Source organism: Numenius arquata, chromosome 2 (genome assembly GCF_964106895.1).
Source record: "Numenius arquata chromosome 2, bNumArq3.hap1.1, whole genome shotgun sequence".
Classification (NCBI taxonomy): Eukaryota; Metazoa; Chordata; class Aves; order Charadriiformes; family Scolopacidae; genus Numenius; species Numenius arquata.
Window position 1 is genome coordinate 98985625 of NC_133577.1, and position 19979 is coordinate 99005603.

A 19979-nucleotide genomic window follows, 5' to 3' on the forward strand; every position below is an offset into this window, starting at 1 on the left:
TGGATGGAAGACCTTTTTTTCTTTACCGGAAAAGAGCATCTTGCGGGCTGGGAGTTACATTTTTTATAGCTGGCAGGACACCCGTTAGTGCGTGCATGTGTGTGTGTGCTTGAAAGAGGGTAGAAGAAACATATTCACATGTACCCTCTATCCATACCCTGTGCTAGGACCGCCTGGAATAACCCCAGAATTGATGAATCCATTCTAAAAGTGAGAGAATTGATTAAATTTCTTTGCATCATTGCTGACTGATAAACTAACTTTAATCACAGCAATTAGCATTGCTTTTCCAGGATAGCTGTATCAGACAATGCAATAAAAATTGTAGAAAACAACTTTAAAAGGCTCTTGTTTTGATGTACTTCCAGCTTACAAATAAATACCCACTTTCTTCAACTTTCCTGGAAAGAATTTGTTACTATTATCAGGCTATTAAAGATACATTATTTTCTCATGAGGAAGATATTGCCCCAAGCCATATGGAGGTTATTTATGATTAACTACATTCATATCTGTGCTGGCTTTGGCTAGGATAAAGTTATTTTTTTTCACAGTAGCTAGTATGGGGCTATGTTTTGGATTTGTGCTGAAAACAGTGTTGATAATACAGAGATGTTTTTGTTATCGCTGATCAGTGTTTACAGAGAGTCAAGGCCTTTTCTGCTCCTCACACCGCCCCACCAGTGAGCAGGCTGGAGGGCACAAGAAGTTGGGAGGGGACACAGCTGGGACAGCTGACCCCAACTGGCCAAAGGGCTATTCCATACCATGTGACATCATGCTCAGTATATAAAGATGAAGGAAGAAGAAGGAAGGGAGGGGATGAGGGGATGTTCAGAGTTATGGCGTTTGTCTTCCCAAGCAACCGTTATGTGTGATGGAGCCCTGCTTTCCTGGAGATGGCTGAACACCTGCCTGCTGGTGGAAAGCAGTGAATTAATTCCTTATTTTGCTTTGCTTGCGTGCACAGCTTTTGTTTTACTTACTAAGCTGTCTTTATCTCAACTCATGAGTTTTCTCACTTTCACAATTCTCTCCCCCATCCTGCCATGGGGGGTGTGAGCGAGTGGCTGTGTGATGCTTAGTTGCCAGCTGGGGTTAAACTACGACCATATCTTCTCAGTGTTTTGGGTATCTCTTACTGATCCATGGTTGAGGTCCATATAAATGCAAATAAAAACAAAGCTTGCAGCCACCAGCACTGCTCCCCTGTATAGGAAATGCAGCCTTATTTAGTAGACTGGAAATGTCAGGTGGGTACACCAGAGAAAAATCTAGACTTGGTGTGAATTGCTGATACCTTTGTGGACATCTCTGGTGACGTGCAGGTGGAGCGCAGCAGCAAGGTAGGGTGTACCAGGTGGGGCAGAGCACAGCTTGCTCTCACCTGGCACATACTGGTCATCCAAAATAAGCACCGCAATTCACCCACTCTGTGACAGAAAGAATTAAAACTAAGCAGGCATCACCAGATGCTACCTTGGCTATTGGTGTGTTAAGAAGAAAAATACTAAAGCCTGTTCTTTGAAGGGTTTAAAATGTATCAGTCAATTTAAAAACACGCCATCCTCATATAGATTTGGCCTACGATGATACTATATCCTTCTGCTTGTAGGACAATAACCCGTATTATGCTTCATCATGAAGTTGCTTTTGTTCTTGCTCTGACAAAGCCAAATCGATGCAAGAGCGGCAGAACAGCTTGGGTACCGGCATCTGTACGACACACAGCCCTTAGTCAGCAGAAACCAAATTGGAAGTGGCAGTACCTCTGCTTCCACAACTATCATAAAGTTCCAGAAAGCAGATCTTGGGAATCCTTAAGGGAAATAAAAACAACACACCTCAATGCAAAGAAGGTCTCTGTTTAAAATGACTCTCTAACCTTTCTGTTCTCTAAGTGTTAGAAAAGGATTTCCTCGAAGTAGAGAGGAAGAGTCAGAGCAGAGGCAGAAGAGAACTGATGGCTGGATGGATGGCAGGGTGAGACAGAGAGAGTGGACTGCCCGGAGGCGGGAGCATCACAGACTCAATCCGGATGAAGAAATAAATGATGACTTTGAAACATAACACAGGGTTTATCATGACAGGAGTGAAAGGTATAAAGACCTAAACTGTTTATTTGTATGAGAACATAATGGTCCTTGTCATCGACTTGGTGTTGAAAGGAATGACTTCCATCTAGAGGATGCAGAAAAAACAGGAGATAAATTTCAGTACTAGTAACAGTTTAATGGAAAAAGATTGAAAAAGAGAAGGAATATGGAAATTAGACAGGGATGACATTGTAAGAATTTAAATGTGGCATTTGGCAGCAGCAGTATTGTTCATGGAAAAACAAACAATGCTGATCAACATTGGATGTATTGTTATTTTAAAATAGACTTTATTTAACGACAATAAATATACAATCTTAATATTCAGAAACTAATAGCAAACATTCTTAGAAAAAATACAAAAAATACATTCTTACATTCTGAATTTTATCAACATACACAGAGTCTAAAACAGTGGCATCGATCTGTAATTTATGGTGCATCTTAAGGCAATGAAATAGTCATTGGTCCAAATTCACCCTGACTTCAACAGATCTTTATAAAGTGAGAGTCTGGCCTACATACCAAGTGTAAATAAGACTAAAATTGAGTCATAGTTTAAAACAAATGTTAATTTTCCCTTCAAGCAGATCTTTAAATATTATTAAAGTGACCTAGCCTAAAAATAAAAAAAGTTACAAATACTCACGTTGGCAACTGCCCCCCCCAGCATTTCGTTCTGATGCCTGCGCAGAGCTCCCCGTGAACAAGCAGAGCACATTTCAGCAGTTGGAGGTAGAGGCTACAGAAATTGCACAGCTTAAATCAAACTATTAAAATGCAATTATTAGGCACTCTGTTGGTTTCCCCCCTTCTTTCTCTCTCATTCAGAACTGTGCTGTGCATAACACTGTCCATATGGCAAGCTGAACTGAATTCCTGATATAATGTCTTCTGAAACTAAATGTTACAGCTACATTAGCAAGGAGTGTGGCACTTCAGAAGCAAATCACTAGAGCAAAAAGTTGCTGTTGACTAGGTGATGCCCACGCAGTGCTCACTGCTCTCTTCAGCCTGGCTGTGGTTTTAGCTCTCTGGACTAAGTGTCTGTTGGAGACCATTAAGTGCATATCTATAACCTGCACTCTGGTTCAGTTTAAACCAAGAGGAATCCAGTCCATGTGCCCCGAGACCAGTTTATGATGGGAAGCACTGCCCAGAAAGTGGGGAAAAGTGGAAGACTAGTTTCAAAAGCACACTCCTGATCTGAACAAAAATGGTAATCTAGAAATGCACCCGAAGCTGATAAGGATTTTATTATGGGAGGAGCCCAAGTCATAGATATACACGCTTTGCTGATGCAACACTTTTTTTAAATCATTATTTTAAAGGCAGGAATGTAGACTCTCTGTGACACTCAGGGACAACTCCCTCTTTAGGAAATGCTGCCAACTGATGTAAAAAAGGGCAACTGAGAGAGGCCACAGGAACCAAACAAGGAGCAGAAGACCAGGCACTTCTGAAAATCAGCCTCAAGCTCTGCCACTGCTCACAGTGTGTCCCCAGGGAAGGCACTAAATTCCTTTGTTTCCTAGTCTCTTTACCTCTCAAAGAGGGCAATAAATACTTTCTTAAGACCAAATAATTACCTGAAATGGTCATTTTGTGCTGCATTTTTTTCCTTTATCAAAGGATGCCTCCTTGCCAGCCCGAGCCCTCCACCACCACGCCTGAAAAGGTATTTAAGGCACACTGGGCTGTGATCACTGATGGAGGTATGAAAATGGCATCTCTCAGCTGAAAACAACCGAAGATGGGGAATGGCCAGTTCAAAGCTAAAATCAAAAGCTTCAAGTCTGGCAGGAGCTGGCTAGCCTTTCTAACTAAACTCATTTTGCACAGGGAAGCCCTGCGTACTTCACTAAAATTGTTCCACGAAACAGTTTTTTGGACAAAAATTTGTTTTGAACAGAAGTTTGGTATACCATGCAGTGAGACTGGACCAGAGGCAATGCGCACAAACTGAAACACAGGAGGTTCCTTCTGAACATCAAGAAACACGTTTTCCCTGTGAGGGTGACCAAGCACTGGCCCAGGTTGCCCAGGGAGATTGTGGAGTCCTTGGAGATATTCAAAACTCATCTGGAAATGGTTCTGGGCAGCTGGCTCTAGGTGGCCCTGCCTGAGCAAGGCAAGGTTGGACCAGATGATCTCCAGAGGTCCTTTCCAACCCCAATCATCCTGTGATCTGAGGAAAAGGTCAAACCAGTATTTGAGGGGATATATTTTGGTACAAAATTCTGCCTTTGTTTAGAAACTTTTGAGTGTTTGTCCATCTGCCCAATCTATATTTGCTTCCTGGTAAATTAAAGATTTGTCATGATTCTGATGCAACCAAAACAAATGACAAAAGGTAGAACTCCCTGTGCAAGGAAGCACTGGTTCCATCGCTGCTCTGGTTGACTTGTCATTTATTGTTATGGTTTATCTTGTTTTTCTGTCCTGTGTCTTTTTTGTCTCCAGGTGGTGTCTATGCAAAGTTTTCCGGGCATTATAATAAGTAAGATTCAGTCCTTCAGTGTCAGAAATGAAGTGGTTCTCTGGAAGCTGTGAGTCTCTTTCTTTCATCTTTCTTTGATTTTTGAACCAAGCTTTCCTCTCACAATCGTGCAAAGTCTTGCTGAGTGAAGGCTCGTGTATCATGACTGCTGAAAGGACTCCCCTCAAGTTCTACCTCTTCTGGTTTCACTGAATTTCACTGAATTTCACTGAATTTTTTTCGAGTTGGAAGGGACCATATAGATCACCTAGTCCAACTCCCCTGCTGAAGCAGGATTGCTTAGAGAATGAGCAGGATTGCTTAGAGAATGTTTAAATGTGGCCTTTTCAAAGGATAGGCTCGAGGTACACAGCAGTCAGTATCTGGAAGTTTTGCTACAATATTTAGCTGTTTGATTCCTTCTGGTTATTAGTGGGATGAAATACATTTTATAAACGCTAATTAGTTTCTCCAAATGAACATCTTAATATGGAAAAAGCTATATGAATAATCTGCCTACAAATTCTGCATATCTATTACATCTATGAAGAGTACAAAACTACAAATGCAACAGTAATCTCCTCATTTACAGAGTACAGGCATACTTTTGCTTTTTTAACAAGAATTTGGTTGTCAGAATTTGTAGAAATCAGTCCACTAAAACTGTTAAAAGAAAAAGCAAGTTGATAATCTGGAATATCACTACTGCAGACAAAAAAGCGGTGCTCTACATACAGGCTTAGTCTGTAATTCCCTACCCCCTAGTTTGCAACTGGAGCCAAAATAGCCAAGCAGATCTGCAGCCTAATTTGAAGATGACTGATGGCTCTAGCACATGCACCCACACCTCTCCCATCCTTCCTAGTTATTTACAGCTTCATAACATGGTTAAGGCACATTAAATGGTTTACTCCAATCTCCAGTTTCAGTAGATTCATGGTCTTGTCAGAATTTACTTTATCATGCAATGTTGTATCGCAACAGGTGCAGCTCCACGTTCTTCCTATGTTGAAATATTTCAGGGAAGAAGAGCAAGGTGCCTCTGGTGTGGGAGAAATGCAAAAGACAGCCCTCCACAAATATTGATTTGGTATGTGAAAAGACTTTTAACATTCATTACTGTTACAGGTAGGAGACCTTCAAGGCTATAGCCATTCAGGGCAGAATGGGCAAGTGAACTAATGAAAGAACATTAACTGGGGAAAGATAAAATGCCTCAGCTTTCTACTCACTTGGAGTGCTGTAAAGTCAGTTTGTATGCATTGATTTCAAAGGCAATTCTCCTGTTTACACAGAGATTGATGAACAGGATGGGCTTACAGTCCTGCTGCTTCTTCTGATCCAAGTCCATGATTAATTGAAATATCTTGTTATCCATTCAAGTCTCAGTATGCATAGCTAATTCAGTGTAGCACACAACAGCGCTTAGTATGTCAATTCCAATGGCTTAACAACATGATTTTAAGTTGTATTTTTCTTCATGTTTTGGCTTTTCCTCCTCATTTTATAGTTGGGCTTTACATTAGCAAGTAATCAAAACTCCTTCAGAAGATGTGATGAAGTCATTCTTGTTCTTAAGATTTTATTCAAGTCAAGTAAGAGATCTAATGGCTGATGCCTAAAGAAAGTGGAAAGCACTCCATGTATTTGAGAATTGATCTGCATCGTTTTAAGATGATAAATAATATTTATCTTCACGTGTTACAAAAATATGTCCTACTAAAGCTGTTTAAAAAATTGATAACTCCTATCTGAGACACAGTGGTTGCATTTGTCCAAGGGAAACAGGAAAATGAGCCGGTAACAGTTGCAAGAAACATTGTTTAGTAAAGGGAATTAATCCAAAGTGTTTGATTAGCTATCGGTAATATCTGGACAGGTATTAGTTGGCTAAATACTGTCATTCCATATAAAAAAGTACTTATTCAGCTTTAGGTCGGAAAGTGCTGTCGACTCCTTTGATAATTTTGTCGGCTATTTTCCCCATGGTTTTCTTCACAACTTTGAGATCGTTCTCATGCAAGAGTTTCTGTGTTAGGTACTTCTCTCGTTTGACCTTGCTCTTGGTCTTTTCTGATACATCCGGAATTACGTATGAAATAATAAAATTCACAAAGTATATGACATGCTGGGGAAGGTGAAAATGAAAAAATGTCAGTCAGACTGTACAGGACATTATTATTATTATAAATGAAATGTCACATTATCTCTTAAGACTCTGAGCTGGTTCTGTACCTGTATCTATCACAGCGGAACAGCATTTTAAAAAGCAGACATGACTAATGAGTAGAATAGTTGTCTGATAAACAAGAATTTCTGATTTTCTAATCCTGATTTTAACAAGGACTTCTCTGCCTGCTTTGGGGGAACCCTGGCACCTAGTGCTTCCCCCGTGCATGGAAATATTGGTTCCAGTTTCTTTTAAAATCGTTTTAGGTTTGTTCAAATGACTCTGGGTCAATGCACTTTTCTCTGCTATGGGAACTCTGATCTAACCAGCTGCATGTTTCTGATGACTTCAGTAATCCCTGAAACAGGCTCTAAGTACATTTGATAATGAATTAATCCCTAATATTCCTCTCACTTCATCTTGGACCAACTCCCATCTTTCATAAACCTGGATTGTAGCTGCAGAAGAAGGAGCAATTGCTTTTCGAGTATCTAGACACTCACCTCTTGCAGTGACTTTCTTTATAAACTTCACTCTCCTGGTGCACATGTACTATGTATATGTATTCATGAGGCTGTGTGCAAACTTTCTCTAAGTATATGTAAAAATATTTTTGGTCTAACTTTCCCTTCTATTTCTGATACTAAAAATAATTTTGCAGCTCTTGAGAAAAGAAACCGCAAACACATGGGGCAATCCTCAGCTGATGTCATGACTTGAGAGTCTTCTTTTTCCTAATTGTGCTACACCTAATTTACATCCCCCAAACTCTTGTCCATGCTAGCACACATCACCAGCTCTGGCAGCTGTGCCTGGGCAGAATGTCTTTGATTGCAGGATTTTCTGCATGGAGGGAAGAGAAATTTAAATAAGTAATGCTCAAACCCCCGTACGCTTACCTCCATGACAATGATGAAAGCCAGCTTGGCTGCAATGACGTGCCAGTAGTATATGTTGTGCTCATATTGGTGCTGGTGCCCAGCCGGGTAGCGGAGATCCCGGTATCTGAAAGCAAGGTAGGAAAGTCAGGAACTAGTCTCAGGCATCTCTGCAGTTCGGCACTGTGGCCAGAGGATGGAGCAAGACATGTCCCTGCCTAACGCATCCAGGAGCAGTTAGCTACATGTAACTACAGTAATGGGTAAAATTATACCTGCAGAGTAAGCTGTATTTGGCTGAAAAGCCCTTTTTTGGCCATTGTATTAAGAATTACTTCTAAAACTTTTAAATTACTTTTTTTTGTAAGTGTATCTATTATGAGACAAACAAAAGAAAGTAAGAATTTTCTGTATAGCACAAACTTATGGGTGAATACTTCCACTCAGTTCTGCCTTTGAAAATATGCTGGCTTTTACTGTGTTTTAACATTTCTTACTGGATATTGTCAACTGAATTAGATTATTTAGATATTAAAAAAATCATATTTCTTTTTGTCTTTGGAAAGGAATGTTTATTTGACACTTGCCTGCACGTCGTTTGGTTCCCAAACCAAGGGGAAAACGGCTTGCTTGCATTCTTGAAGTCTGATATATTGAAGACGGAAAGTGTACTGTTTATATACCCTTTCATAGTGTGACTGCTGTGACTCCCATAAGGAGGGACCGAAAAGGACCAGTAATAAACCAGACGAGGAATCATGTCAGATGTAAAAGCAATGATCATAGCCTGCATTTCAGAAAAAGAAGACAAAAAGGCAGAGCAGCATTTAAGAAATAAGCCTTAATATGCATGGCTTTGCCATATACTTAGTATCTCACAAGTTACAGTATGAGCTAAAAATAGAAAATATGTACTTTTCCAGTCAGTGGTTCCCTCTGTAAATGAGCACGTAGCCACTCACAGGCATAAAACAATCTCTTTCTGGAATGTGCACTCTGTATGGTTTTTAAATTATGCTAGCTCTGCTGGATGCCTTAAAAAAGTTATACTATAATACACTTCTTTCCTCATGAGCATGCAGTGGAGGTCAGCAGCCAAACTCACCTTAAAGTACTCTAAGGTAACCTTCAGCAAATGTGCTTGCTATCAGATGTACTTATGAGATGCTTAAAGAAATCCTGCCTGATGAAACTCATGGAAACAACAGAAGAGTCCTTCAGTAAAAGAAAATTAAATTTCAGCAGGAACCCTGAGGTTTGAGTAAAGGAATTAAATAAATTATATATGTAGCTGATGCATCTCTGACCCCAGAAACATCCCGCTCTTTCTGAGGTGCTAGCCAGCCCAAATTCATCTTGGCAGTTGTTGCTTCATAAGTTTCAATGTCAGTACATGTGGAAACTGCTCTTGATGCCAAGACAATTTTTTTAGTAGCAGCTGCATAGTGCTGTTTTACATATGACGTGACCATTTGTTTTTATCTTGCTCCCAAGAGAGTCCCTGTCCTACTCAGTCTGCTAGTCACAAACTGGGTAAGAAATTGGATCCGTGGGTTTGTTGTGGGAAGTCTTCTCTAAACTCATAAACTTCCCAAAACATCCTATTGTGGAGGACAGGCTAACTATGTTAGCCAATCTCCTCCTCTGCTATTGCAAATTCAAAAGGTTCCCCTGTGAGGAAGACTTTCCACTGGCAAGATCTGCAGCTGAGTGCCTAGCAAGAGGCTGCCCAGCCAACTCATGATGACAGGCGTCTCTGGTGCCCAGCACCTAGGAAGGAGCGATGAGCTGCACTCCAGGGCTGAAAGAGAAGTCTTTTGTGCCATGGCAGGGGAAAAAAAACCCACTCGACAACACGGATGCAAAGAACCAGGGCAGAGACATGGACGAGAAAGGTGTGAAGTAGGGAGCTATTGGGATCGGGGGGTGGGAGGTTTAGGCAGAGATGCATAAGAGGGGCAGAAAAAAGCTATAGGAAATATGTGGGACAGAGGAAGTGGCAAAGTAAAGCAGTAATAGGTAACAGAGGAACATAAGAGCTGGTTAATATCTGTATTTTATTCTCCTTCAAGCCAGTCACTGATTCATGCCCTCATATTTGCTTATTTTCAGGGCATGGGACAAAAATTGTCCACCTTGGTGCAGCATTCCCAGCAAGAGAGCCCCAACCTGAGGAGGTATTTGTAACAGTTGAAAAAGAGGGAAAGGGAGAGAGGAGAAAGGTGTAAAAAAAAATGCAGCCATCTCTTCTACAGTTCCTCAAACAACACTTTGGTGGCAGTGATAGATAAAACAACCACCCTCCCTCCTGCCTTTGCCCATAGCAGTTCACTCATGCATCCATGCAGCTGTGCAGCAGATCAGTCCACGGCACTGATCTGGCTGGGAATTGCGGCCGGATCCACTCCCTGACCTGGTTCATCCTGTGTTTGCCAAAGTGCTGGTGCCAGCACAATACCAGAGGCAGCAACAAGGGGAAAAGACAGGGAAGGGAACGGGCAAGGAGCTGAAAAGTGTGCAAGGCCCATCCCGCCTCAAGTAGCACCACTGCCAAATATTAAGCACTAAAAACAAGACTTAAGATTGAGACCATGGTCCAAAATCTATATTTGATTTTCCAGAATATTGTTACAATTGAGTTCAGTTGAGAGAAAGTTAATTTGGCTGGTGAGAAAGAAAAGGGAGGCGTCCTAAGACTAAAATAAACTCATCTAAAATTTTCAAGGATAAGATTTTTTTTTTGGTACTGTACTTTGGCTTAAAACAAGTGTAGTTGGCATGCACTTTTAAAAACTGTTTTTAAGGATTACATGCCAGTATGCAATGAAGTGAAAATTATGTGTTGTTTATATTTACACGCAGAGTAGGTGTTTTTGGCGGACAAGAAATATATATTACTATGCCCTTCAGTTGCAGGGAGAAGACCTCACACCTAAATTACTCTGTTTTTAACTGAAGTACAAGCACAGAGAGTTTTAGTTACATATAATTTCATTCTGTTCATTAGCTCATCCAGTCAGACCATAAACGAACCAATAGCAACTGAACAGTAAGGCAAAAAAATCCCTTCTCCCTTTGGACCAAATGAGTTTGATGCTGCCTCTGTGTATCATTTAGAAAGATGCTGGCATATGGTATTTACACAACTTAATATTTGCTCTTAGTGAATTTTTTTTGCAAGGCCCCAGATCTCTCATCATCCTAAATCTGAATCCTGTCCCACTCTCCTCCCTCTCTTGGAATGATCTCCAGATGTGCTCCAGAGAGCTGCAAGGGCAGAAATAGGAAAGCTTATCCTACGGCATCCTCTCAAAGGAAAAACCTTTTTTTCCTCCTGAATTATGGTCTGCATTTTAGGGTATTGCACTGGAGGACTACAAACAAATAGCACATTCTCTGCTTCCCAAGCTTTGCTGAATACAATTTTCCATTTTTACCATAACTAATTAAAATCAGTCTTCAAATGAACAGCAGATGCTTTGGTATTATGCAACAGCAAGTCCAGGGCCTGAGTGGCCAGTTGCAAAACTGATAGTTTTGTGCAAAAGTTGCTTGCAAGCTACTAGCAGGTGTTACAAAGGTAATGCATGCAGGAGGAGATGAGACGCTACCCAAGTCAAATCACAAGTCACACAGAAGAGAAGAAACACTTTCTTTGTACTGAAGAAAAATCAAGGCAAGGATGAGAAAGGAAAGACTGGTGACCTAGACTAGATCCTGGATGTCAAACCAGAAAAAAACATACTTAAAGGACGAAAACAGGTTTTAGCATTTGATCTAGTGTATGGTTTTATAGCCCACACTTCATTAGCAAGAAACACTGATCTCTTTGAGGTCCTTACAACACCTGCAGCAGGGCCTTTTGAGCATAGCAGTCTCTGGTGCTGTGCCCCTCGCATGCTAATAACCCCACCGGTATCAGTGGCAAATGCACTTCATTCCCACTGACATTAACCATATCTAGCTCGTGAGACCTACAAACAGGGCAACTTTAAAAGAAACACACCTGCAGTTAACAGTCACATGAACGCTGGGATTGAGTGTCTGTCAAGGAGGACAGGAGTAAAACCAAGCTGTCAATATACTTTGAGGACTCCCATGGTTTCAGCGATGCTTTGAGGGATATGACACATAAGGAGAAAGCCACTTTAACTCTGCCCTGAATATCATAAGGACTATGACTAACGTAACAATATTTTAAAGTAACTTTAAGATGCATATTCAGCTTTTTATTTCATAGTGGTATTATAAAATCCAGCCGGATTGCCTAGGAAAGACAGTTAGCTTCTCCAGTAGTACAACATATTTGTTTTTCTTCCAGGGCACCAGAAACTTTTTTGTCTTTTATTTTATAAGTTTTCTAGCAGCGTAGTTCAAAAGAGGACATGGATGCACCAGTAATGTTGCCTCTACTTCTAGCCAAGCTTTATCTGGGAATTTGCATTATCTGTTGGGATTTGCATCATTTGCTGAGAGAGTTATCATTAACAATTTTTTGCACAAGCATGAAACCAAAAGTCCCCAAAGGTGTCTCCAGTACCACCTGACATTACTGAAAATCTGGACATGTGTTACCAAAGTTGCAATGGCTTTTGTTTTAAATTTTAACACCAGATTTACTAGTAGGCCTTGGATGTTTCATATGCTTATGGAACAGCTGGATTTATGCTTTGTTTGCCTCAGCAGAGCAGTGCAAAACAGCTGGAGCATACGCTCGAGCTTGCTGTCTGTCTCCCAGATTGTCTTGTAAATTTTCCACCCTCAAGTTCCCTTTCCTCATCTGTCATTTCTCTGTGCTTAATTTTTTGCCTTTATGTTCTCCTGAGCCTCCTCTCTACATCCTAGATATGTTTACCATACTTGCTGAATTTCTATAGTGCAAAATAAAGTTCTGAACAAGAATAATGGCCATTCTGGGAGGCCTCTGAATATCTGAAAATACATCTGATAGCTGAGGCTGACGTATAAAATTTTCCTAATCATTGAAATCCACCCTGGACTCCTGTTTCTATATGGTACCACCTCCAAACCTCAAAATAATGAGAACAAGCTACTGAGAAGATGATAACCCAATAGGTCATGGAAGCTCATCTTCCCATTCTTCAAAAACAGGGGCCCTCTCAGTGGCAAAAAAAAGACTTTTTAAAGTGAGGGAAAAAAAGAGAGAGGAATACACAGGGACACTCTTCTGGGTGTGGGAAGAAAAAATGCACAAACTTGTCCTATTACTTCTGAGAAGCAGAACCCGTGAGGTTAAGACACCAGAACAGCCAAGCACCTAACAACTACAGAAGATGCCTGAGATACAGGAAAATAAGTTCATGCCCTCATTTAAATTTGAACTGGTCTTTTACTTGAAATAAGTGCCCTAACTATTGGGCTAGTATCTATGGTAGAGTGCTCAGCTCCATCACCCTCCTCTTACTCAAAGTCCACCATTCTCCAAACAGGCAGAGCCTCCTGTGAAAGCTTGGGCTAAGATGAACTCTTGTTTTTAGGCTCAACTGCTTTCTCCAGAAACTCTTATGGAGTGCAATAGGGTGCTACTACTGCAAGGACGAGGTCCTGGAGGAAGTGACTATCTTTAACTGTGTCAGCAGGGATCCCTGTTCTCACTGATGACAGTAGAAAACGGTGACTTTGTGGAAAAAGGCTATTAACCATGGACAGTCTGAGGTGTTACTGTCCCTGCAGAGGAAACCAGTGGTCACCGCTGTTTTGAGAAAGGCCAGCAGTGGGAATTTTTTGAAAGATAATCCATATTAGCTACTGTTTAAGGATAAGCAACCAAATAATTCACAGTGGTAAAGTCCAATGGATTACTTTTCTCCCTGCAATGCAGCCTACATATGAGATCTTGGTGAATCAGTGCTATGGGAAATTTGAAAGGTCTGAATTTCATTGTTAGGAGTATATTCATCAGAAAAAAAAAATTCATTTTTCCTAAATATTTTAAAGAAATTATTTTAAAATTAATTTTAAATCCAACTGAAAAACAGATTAATTTGCAAATTCTCAGAAAATTCATTCTGATCTCAAAACGTAACTGCTGCAATTTTGAGCACACATTGTATTTTTAAGTACGCACAAAAGAAGCTGAATTTCTGTTTTAAGTGCAAAACTGCTTAAAGCCAAATTCAAATACGAAGGCATTGACTGTAACAATTAGAAACAACAATCAATTATAAATTAGCTAAGCTGCAACCTAATTTTTTCAAAATTAATGCATTTAGCTGTAGACTGTCTGAAAAGTTCTCTGTATTATGAGCTATAATTTTAGGAAAGATGAGCTATGGTCTTCATATATAATGGACTTTTTGAAGATTCTGGCAACACTAAATAAAATTTCTTTTCTTTAGATAAAATATTTTAGACAGTAGTCTTATTCTGTTTCCAAAACATCTGGAAAGTAACTGAGAGCCTGTCTCACAGGGGCTGAACTCTTAAGGGACTGATGCTCGTAATTCATTTAGGATCACTGAAGTGCTCCATTGCCACACCTGGCACTCCAACCTTTGGATGTGACACCTGCAGTGAAGGCATTTTACCTTTTGCAGCTGTTGGCCCAGTACTTACGTTGGTGACCACTGCCAGAATGGCTATGCCTTGCATGATGGGCTGCCAGGCGCCGATGTCCTGTGCCTTCTGTGGAACCATACGCCTGAACTGGGTCGTCAGCTTCCACGCGTCCAACCGGATTTCCAACATGTTGTTAATAAGAGCCAGAAGAGGAGCCAGGGGGAACGATGCCACAAAGAGAGTGACAAAGCCGAACTGTATAACTGTCAAAGGGAGAGGCCACATACATTGGTGAGGCTTTCACTTACTGGAGATAAGCATACATGGTCACATATACTTTATATACTCAAACTGCAGGAGAGAGAGAAAAGAGTAGCTGAGTTCCTAGCGAATCCTCTGCATGAGAAGATAGGAGTGCAATAGCACCGACAAAACCTGCCAGGTGGAGGGAACAGGAAAATGTTACAAGTCACAACACACCAAGAGGAACCACTCTAGATATTTAAACACCCTTTCTTTCTTATGTCTTCATCATGAAGACTTGGAAATTTAACAACTGTCTGTCTCAGTTCTGCGCTGGAAAGCCCGAACTAACAACTATCTTGTTGGTGTCCAGGTGCTGCAACACGTATGCTGGCAATGCTGTGACAGAATGGATGGTGGCAACAAATTGGAGATCTGCCGGCTCCCATGAGACCAGTGACAAGTCCTGGTGACTGCAGTCCCTAGCAGAGCAGTCTGACACAGGGCTCTGCTGCACAACATCAGAACATGGTAGTGGTCTGCCTTCTGGATGCATTTCTCAGAGGATGGGGCAAAGAAGCAGCAGTTCTCCTCCTTGTACAATCATGTGCTGTTTCCTAGTTATAAATTGGATTGAGGCTTAGCTGCTTCATAAAAGCTTGCAAAGCATTATGTGATCATGGAACCATAGACTACCAGATTGGAAGGGACCGCAAGGATCATCTGGGCCAACCTTTCTTGGCAAAAGCACGGTCTAGACAAGATGGCCCAGCACGGCTCATCAAAACTTGTCTTGGGAAAACGTTCATGTCCTCTGTCTATACATTTATTAAGCTCTGCTTGTACAAAGATTTTCTTTAGAGCATATTTGTACCCAGCAGTGATAATGAATCCAAACTAAACCGCTACTTACCCATTTCAAGATATTCATAAAACAGTCCAAGTTTTCCAATGGGCTGCAGGTGGTAGTCCTGTTCCCAGCGTGGAACAACTTTTTCTGATCGAGCAGCTGCACTGTATCTTCCGATTAGATTCTTAACCCAACTATCAGCCAGGGAGAAAAAGACCACTAACATTGGTAAAATAACCTAAAAAGTTCAGTAAATGGAAACAAATTTGACATTTGTGCTGTTATAGCTTTGAAGAGTGGATTTAGTTATTCTTGAATTACTGAGAACTTCCTTCAGATGTGAGTAGAATCACCTGTTGCCTTATCCTGAAAGCAGTTATTTACAAACATAAATAAGAAAGGGCAACATATCAGAATCATAGTGATTTATACTTATGTTGTACAGGTGAATGACCACAAAATATTCAAGTAACACAAAATCAAGTTAAATGTAGGCCTGTGGTTAGACAGATTAATTCCTTTTGATTACAAAATTCACAGAATTATATAATGGTTGAGGTTGGAAGTCACCTCTGGAGGTCACCTGGTCCAACCCCTCCTTGCCAGGCAGTGTCACCTAGAGCCAGTTGCCCAGCACTGTGTCCAGACAGCTTTTGAGTATCTCCAAGGATGGAGCCTCCACAGCCTCCCTGGGCAACCTGTGCCAGTACTGCGTCACTTTTACAGTAAAAAGATGTTTTCTTATGTTCAGAGGGAACCTCCTGTGTTTCAGTTTGTGCCCATTGCCTCTGGTCCTGTCACTGGGCATTAGTCAGAGATTGGTCTGTCTCCCTCTTCTTTAATCTTGCCCTTCGGGTATTTGTACACATTGATGAGATTGCCTTGGACGTTCTCTTCTCTGGGCTGAACAGACCCAGCTCTCTCAGCCTCTCCACTGGAAGTGCTCCAGTCCTTTCATCATCCTTGTGGCCCTTTGTTGGACTTTCTTCAGTCCATGTCTCGTACAGGTGGGCCCAGAACTGGATGCAGCACTCCAGGTGTGGACTCCCCGATGCTGAGAAGAGGGGAAGGATCACCTCCGTCAACCTGCTGGCAACACTTCTTCTAATGCAGCTGAAGATACCATTGGCCTTCTTTTCCCTAAGGGCACATTGCTGGCTCAAGTTCAACTTGGGTGTCCACCAGGATCTCAAGTCCCTTTTATGCCAAGCTGCTTTCCAACTGGGTGGCCCCAGCATATACCGGTGCATGAGGTTGTTCTTCCCCAGGTGCAGGACTTTGCCCTTCCCCTTGTTGAATTCCATGAGGTTCTTGTGCGCCCATTTCTCCAGCATGCCAAGGTTCCTCTGTGTGGTAGTACAACCCTCTGACTTATCAGTTTGGTGTCATCAGCAAACTTGCTGAGGGTGCACTCTGTCCCCTCATTCAGATCATTAACGAAGATGTTAAACAGGATGGGACCCAGTAGTGATCCCTGGGGTACACCACTAGTGACTAGCCTCCAACTAGACTTCATGCCATTGATCACCACCCTCTGGGACTGGCCATTCAGCCAGTTTTCAGTCCACCTTACTGTTTGCTAATCCAGCGCACACTTCAATAGCTTCTCTACGAGGCTTTTATGGAAGACAATATCAACAGCCTTACTGACGTCCAGGTAGACAATATCCACTGCTCTCCCTCCATCTACCAAGCCAGTCATTGCATCATAGAAGGTTAGCAGGTCAGTCAACCTTCTTTGACTTCGCCATGGTGAATACATACTGACTACCCCTGGACTTTCTTGTCCTTCATATGCCTGGAAATGGTTTCCAGGATAAGCTGTTCCTTCGCTTTCCCAGGGGTCAAAGTGAGGGTGATCTTCTCATCTGAAAGGCTTGCATGAGAATTTAAGAAAACTGATGAATTGGCTGTAGCCATTTTCAGCAGTCAAAGAACCATATTCAAAAAAAAAGGGTGAATGTCTATCAACAGACTAAAAACCAAAATAATTCTTTTTATATTTGCAGAGATGCAAAATGAGAGAGCAGTTAAGAACCAGATCCAGAAGTGAAACTCAGTATTCCAACACCTAAATGCTACTTGTCACCCTGGGAAGTGAAATAAAAATTCTGGTCAGATGAATATATTTCCTGTACATGGAAGGGTGAGTCGGTTGTCTATGGCTGGAGCTGACATCTGCAGGCATGTTCAGCCTAGGGACCCTTTCCCAGGTAAAAGAAGAGGTTGAAAAGAAGAACAGATCTACAGGTCCATCCTGCAACCAGCAGCACACAAAGAGCACTGAGGTCTAGAGGAACCGTATCTCAAGAGCAGAGCACGCAAGCCTCAACCCTACACAGGATTAATGACCTGCTTTGAAGTGGGGTCACTGTGCAGCACAAGAAGCAGCACAGTTCATGGGCTTGGAAGAACCACAGCCAGAGGGTATACAATGCTGTGGGCTGGTGCTTATGGTACTCAGGAGGGCATGAGCAAACTGGGAGTTCCCTACTCCAAGCAACATAACAGGCACTGATTAGCATAAAATAAAGAACAAGTCCAGGGAGAAGGAACAGAGTTGTGGGTAGTATCTTAACCTAAACGAAATGGAGTGCATTCATAGTTAGCACTTTGCTTATTGTTTACATTAAAACATGAAAGAGAAAGTGTAGGCACTATGAATGTCAAATATGACTGTAAAACTAAACTAGTTAAAGAAGTAACTTATGCATGACTTTTAAAAGCCTCATGTCTAACAGCAAATCATTCCACTCAATATTAAGCAACAGTCTTTAGTTTAATAATTTCAGAGCTTCTATTGCCTCAGTTTTAAATGTCCAGCCTGAAACACATTGAGTCTGATTTGCCAAGGAAGGAAGCATTTCTGATTAGAACTAAAATGAGTCAGAACAGAGACAGGAGCACAGAGCTACCAGACCGAAAATATCCAAACTGTCTAAAAAGGCCCCAAAAGACTAGCCTATTCTTTTAGAATACAATATGCGCCTATCAGATTTAGTGACCAAATGCCTGAACACATGAAGCAAAAGCTGTATCTTTCAAATATGAAAGAGTGGATTACTTAATAGCTTGAACTTACGGAAGAAGCACTTCTTGAATGTTGTTCCAGATTGCTTTACCTCCTACTATGATGGCAAGCTGAGTTGTAAGTTCAAGGAGACATCCACCTGGATCACACTGAAGGTTGGGAGAGACATGAAAAAATTTTGAAGTTGAGTAACTTTTCAGGCACGAACAAAGCATTGAAAAAAATGTATTCCTGGTTCAAGATTATAACATTTCTTAAACCAATACAAGACGACTATTTAAGCAAACCTTTCCAGTAAGGTATGCAAAAGCCAGTTCCAGGTCACATACGATAGGTTGAAAGGACACCAGTGAACAAGTGCAATGCCAGGTGAAATCATGCAGCTCTGTAAGTTGCTGTCACCAGGCGAGGGTCACCCAGCAGAACAGGAACGCTGTACTGATGTTCTCCCCTTCTCATGTGCCAATTCACGGTTTGTTGGACCGTGGGAAAAGAAGCTTGTCTGGGTATGTGTAATACATTTCTAAGCCCAACTGGTCTCATGTCATATTCTTTTATGCTAGGGGTTACTAAGGAGGCAGTTGGCTTGGGAGGCTGGCACTTTTTGAACTCTTAACTTAAATATGCACAACTGTGCTATACACTCCTAACTGCAGCAGAATGCCTGGACTAATGACTCCTGCTGTTTAAAAACAAACACTGTCATACATTCTTACCTCTTCATTGCGATACTTTCCTAGCCAATAAACTGGATTTCCAGGGTGACCAACAAATTTACCCTTAAAGAAGGCTATGTAGAAGCATGAAGAATAGTAGTTGACAAACTGGAACAAGAACATCTTTGTGGTCAGACTGTTTTCATAATCAGTCTGTGTTCTTGGAAGCTCTGCAATTAAAAAAAAAAAAAAAGTGCCAACCTACAAGTAACTTACAAGCTGCTTTAGAGCCTCAGCTGGAAAAGTATGTGTATGCCTTGTATTCCTTAATATGACTGAGAACATTATAAATTAGATTGTACATAATCCCCAAGTATACTGTAACCATTATGGTAATTCTAAAACTATATGGGTTGTAAAAAGGAAAGAACTCTTTCCCTGACAATAAAGAAAAAGAACAAGCAAAAATTCTGATAACTCAGGGAAAAAAAAAGCACCCAAATCCAGCACACTCAGGAAAGATGCAAATGTAACACTTTGAACTGATGGAACAGTATTAAATGAAACTATATTAAAACACCGCACTACTTCACACATCTGAAGTAAAATAGCGACTGTAATGATGATGGCCTGGATATAAAGAATAATAATATTTGCAACTGTTTATCTATTTAATAACATGGGAATGGTATCTAGCTTTGGAAAAGTGACCTTATTTCATTTATTTACAAGAAAATAGCTATTTTCCCCATAAACAAAAGCTAATGTAATTGAATGTGTTATGCCTTACTGATCTGTTTTCATAAAGCTTGGTTATTACAGTAATTTTCTTTGCTTTGTCTGTTTCAGAAGCACAAAACTGTAAACAATTGATCTTTCATGCTGGCTATACAAGTTTTCAGGCAAAGAGCTGAGTATCATATTCCTTTGATATTGAGAAAATCTGTATTTGAAAGTTTCTAGGTGGTATTGTGTGATTTGGTGGGAAAATTCTGAAATATGTGGTAGAGGTATTCATTTACTGGAATTCTTATTATACATATAAATGTCATTATTT

General features: G+C 41.0%; 1 protein-coding gene across 1 annotated transcript in view; it reads right to left on the reverse strand.

Annotated features, from left to right (window-relative positions):
• Positions 1–2359: 2359 nt before the first annotated feature.
• Positions 2360–19979, reverse strand: part of ANO6 (anoctamin 6) — a 125063-nt gene continuing 107443 nt past the window's right edge. Inside the window, exons 14-20 of the mRNA XM_074167612.1 lie at positions 18983–19152; positions 18318–18415; positions 15299–15429; positions 14200–14405; positions 8211–8410; positions 7645–7750; positions 2360–6703 (exon numbers count right to left, since the gene is read on the reverse strand). Of these exons, the coding sequence (XP_074023713.1) occupies positions 6497–6703; positions 7645–7750; positions 8211–8410; positions 14200–14405; positions 15299–15429; positions 18318–18415; positions 18983–19152 (1118 nt within the window). The 3' untranslated portion in view covers positions 2360–6496. The remainder of the gene's footprint in view (positions 6704–7644; positions 7751–8210; positions 8411–14199; positions 14406–15298; positions 15430–18317; positions 18416–18982; positions 19153–19979) is intronic.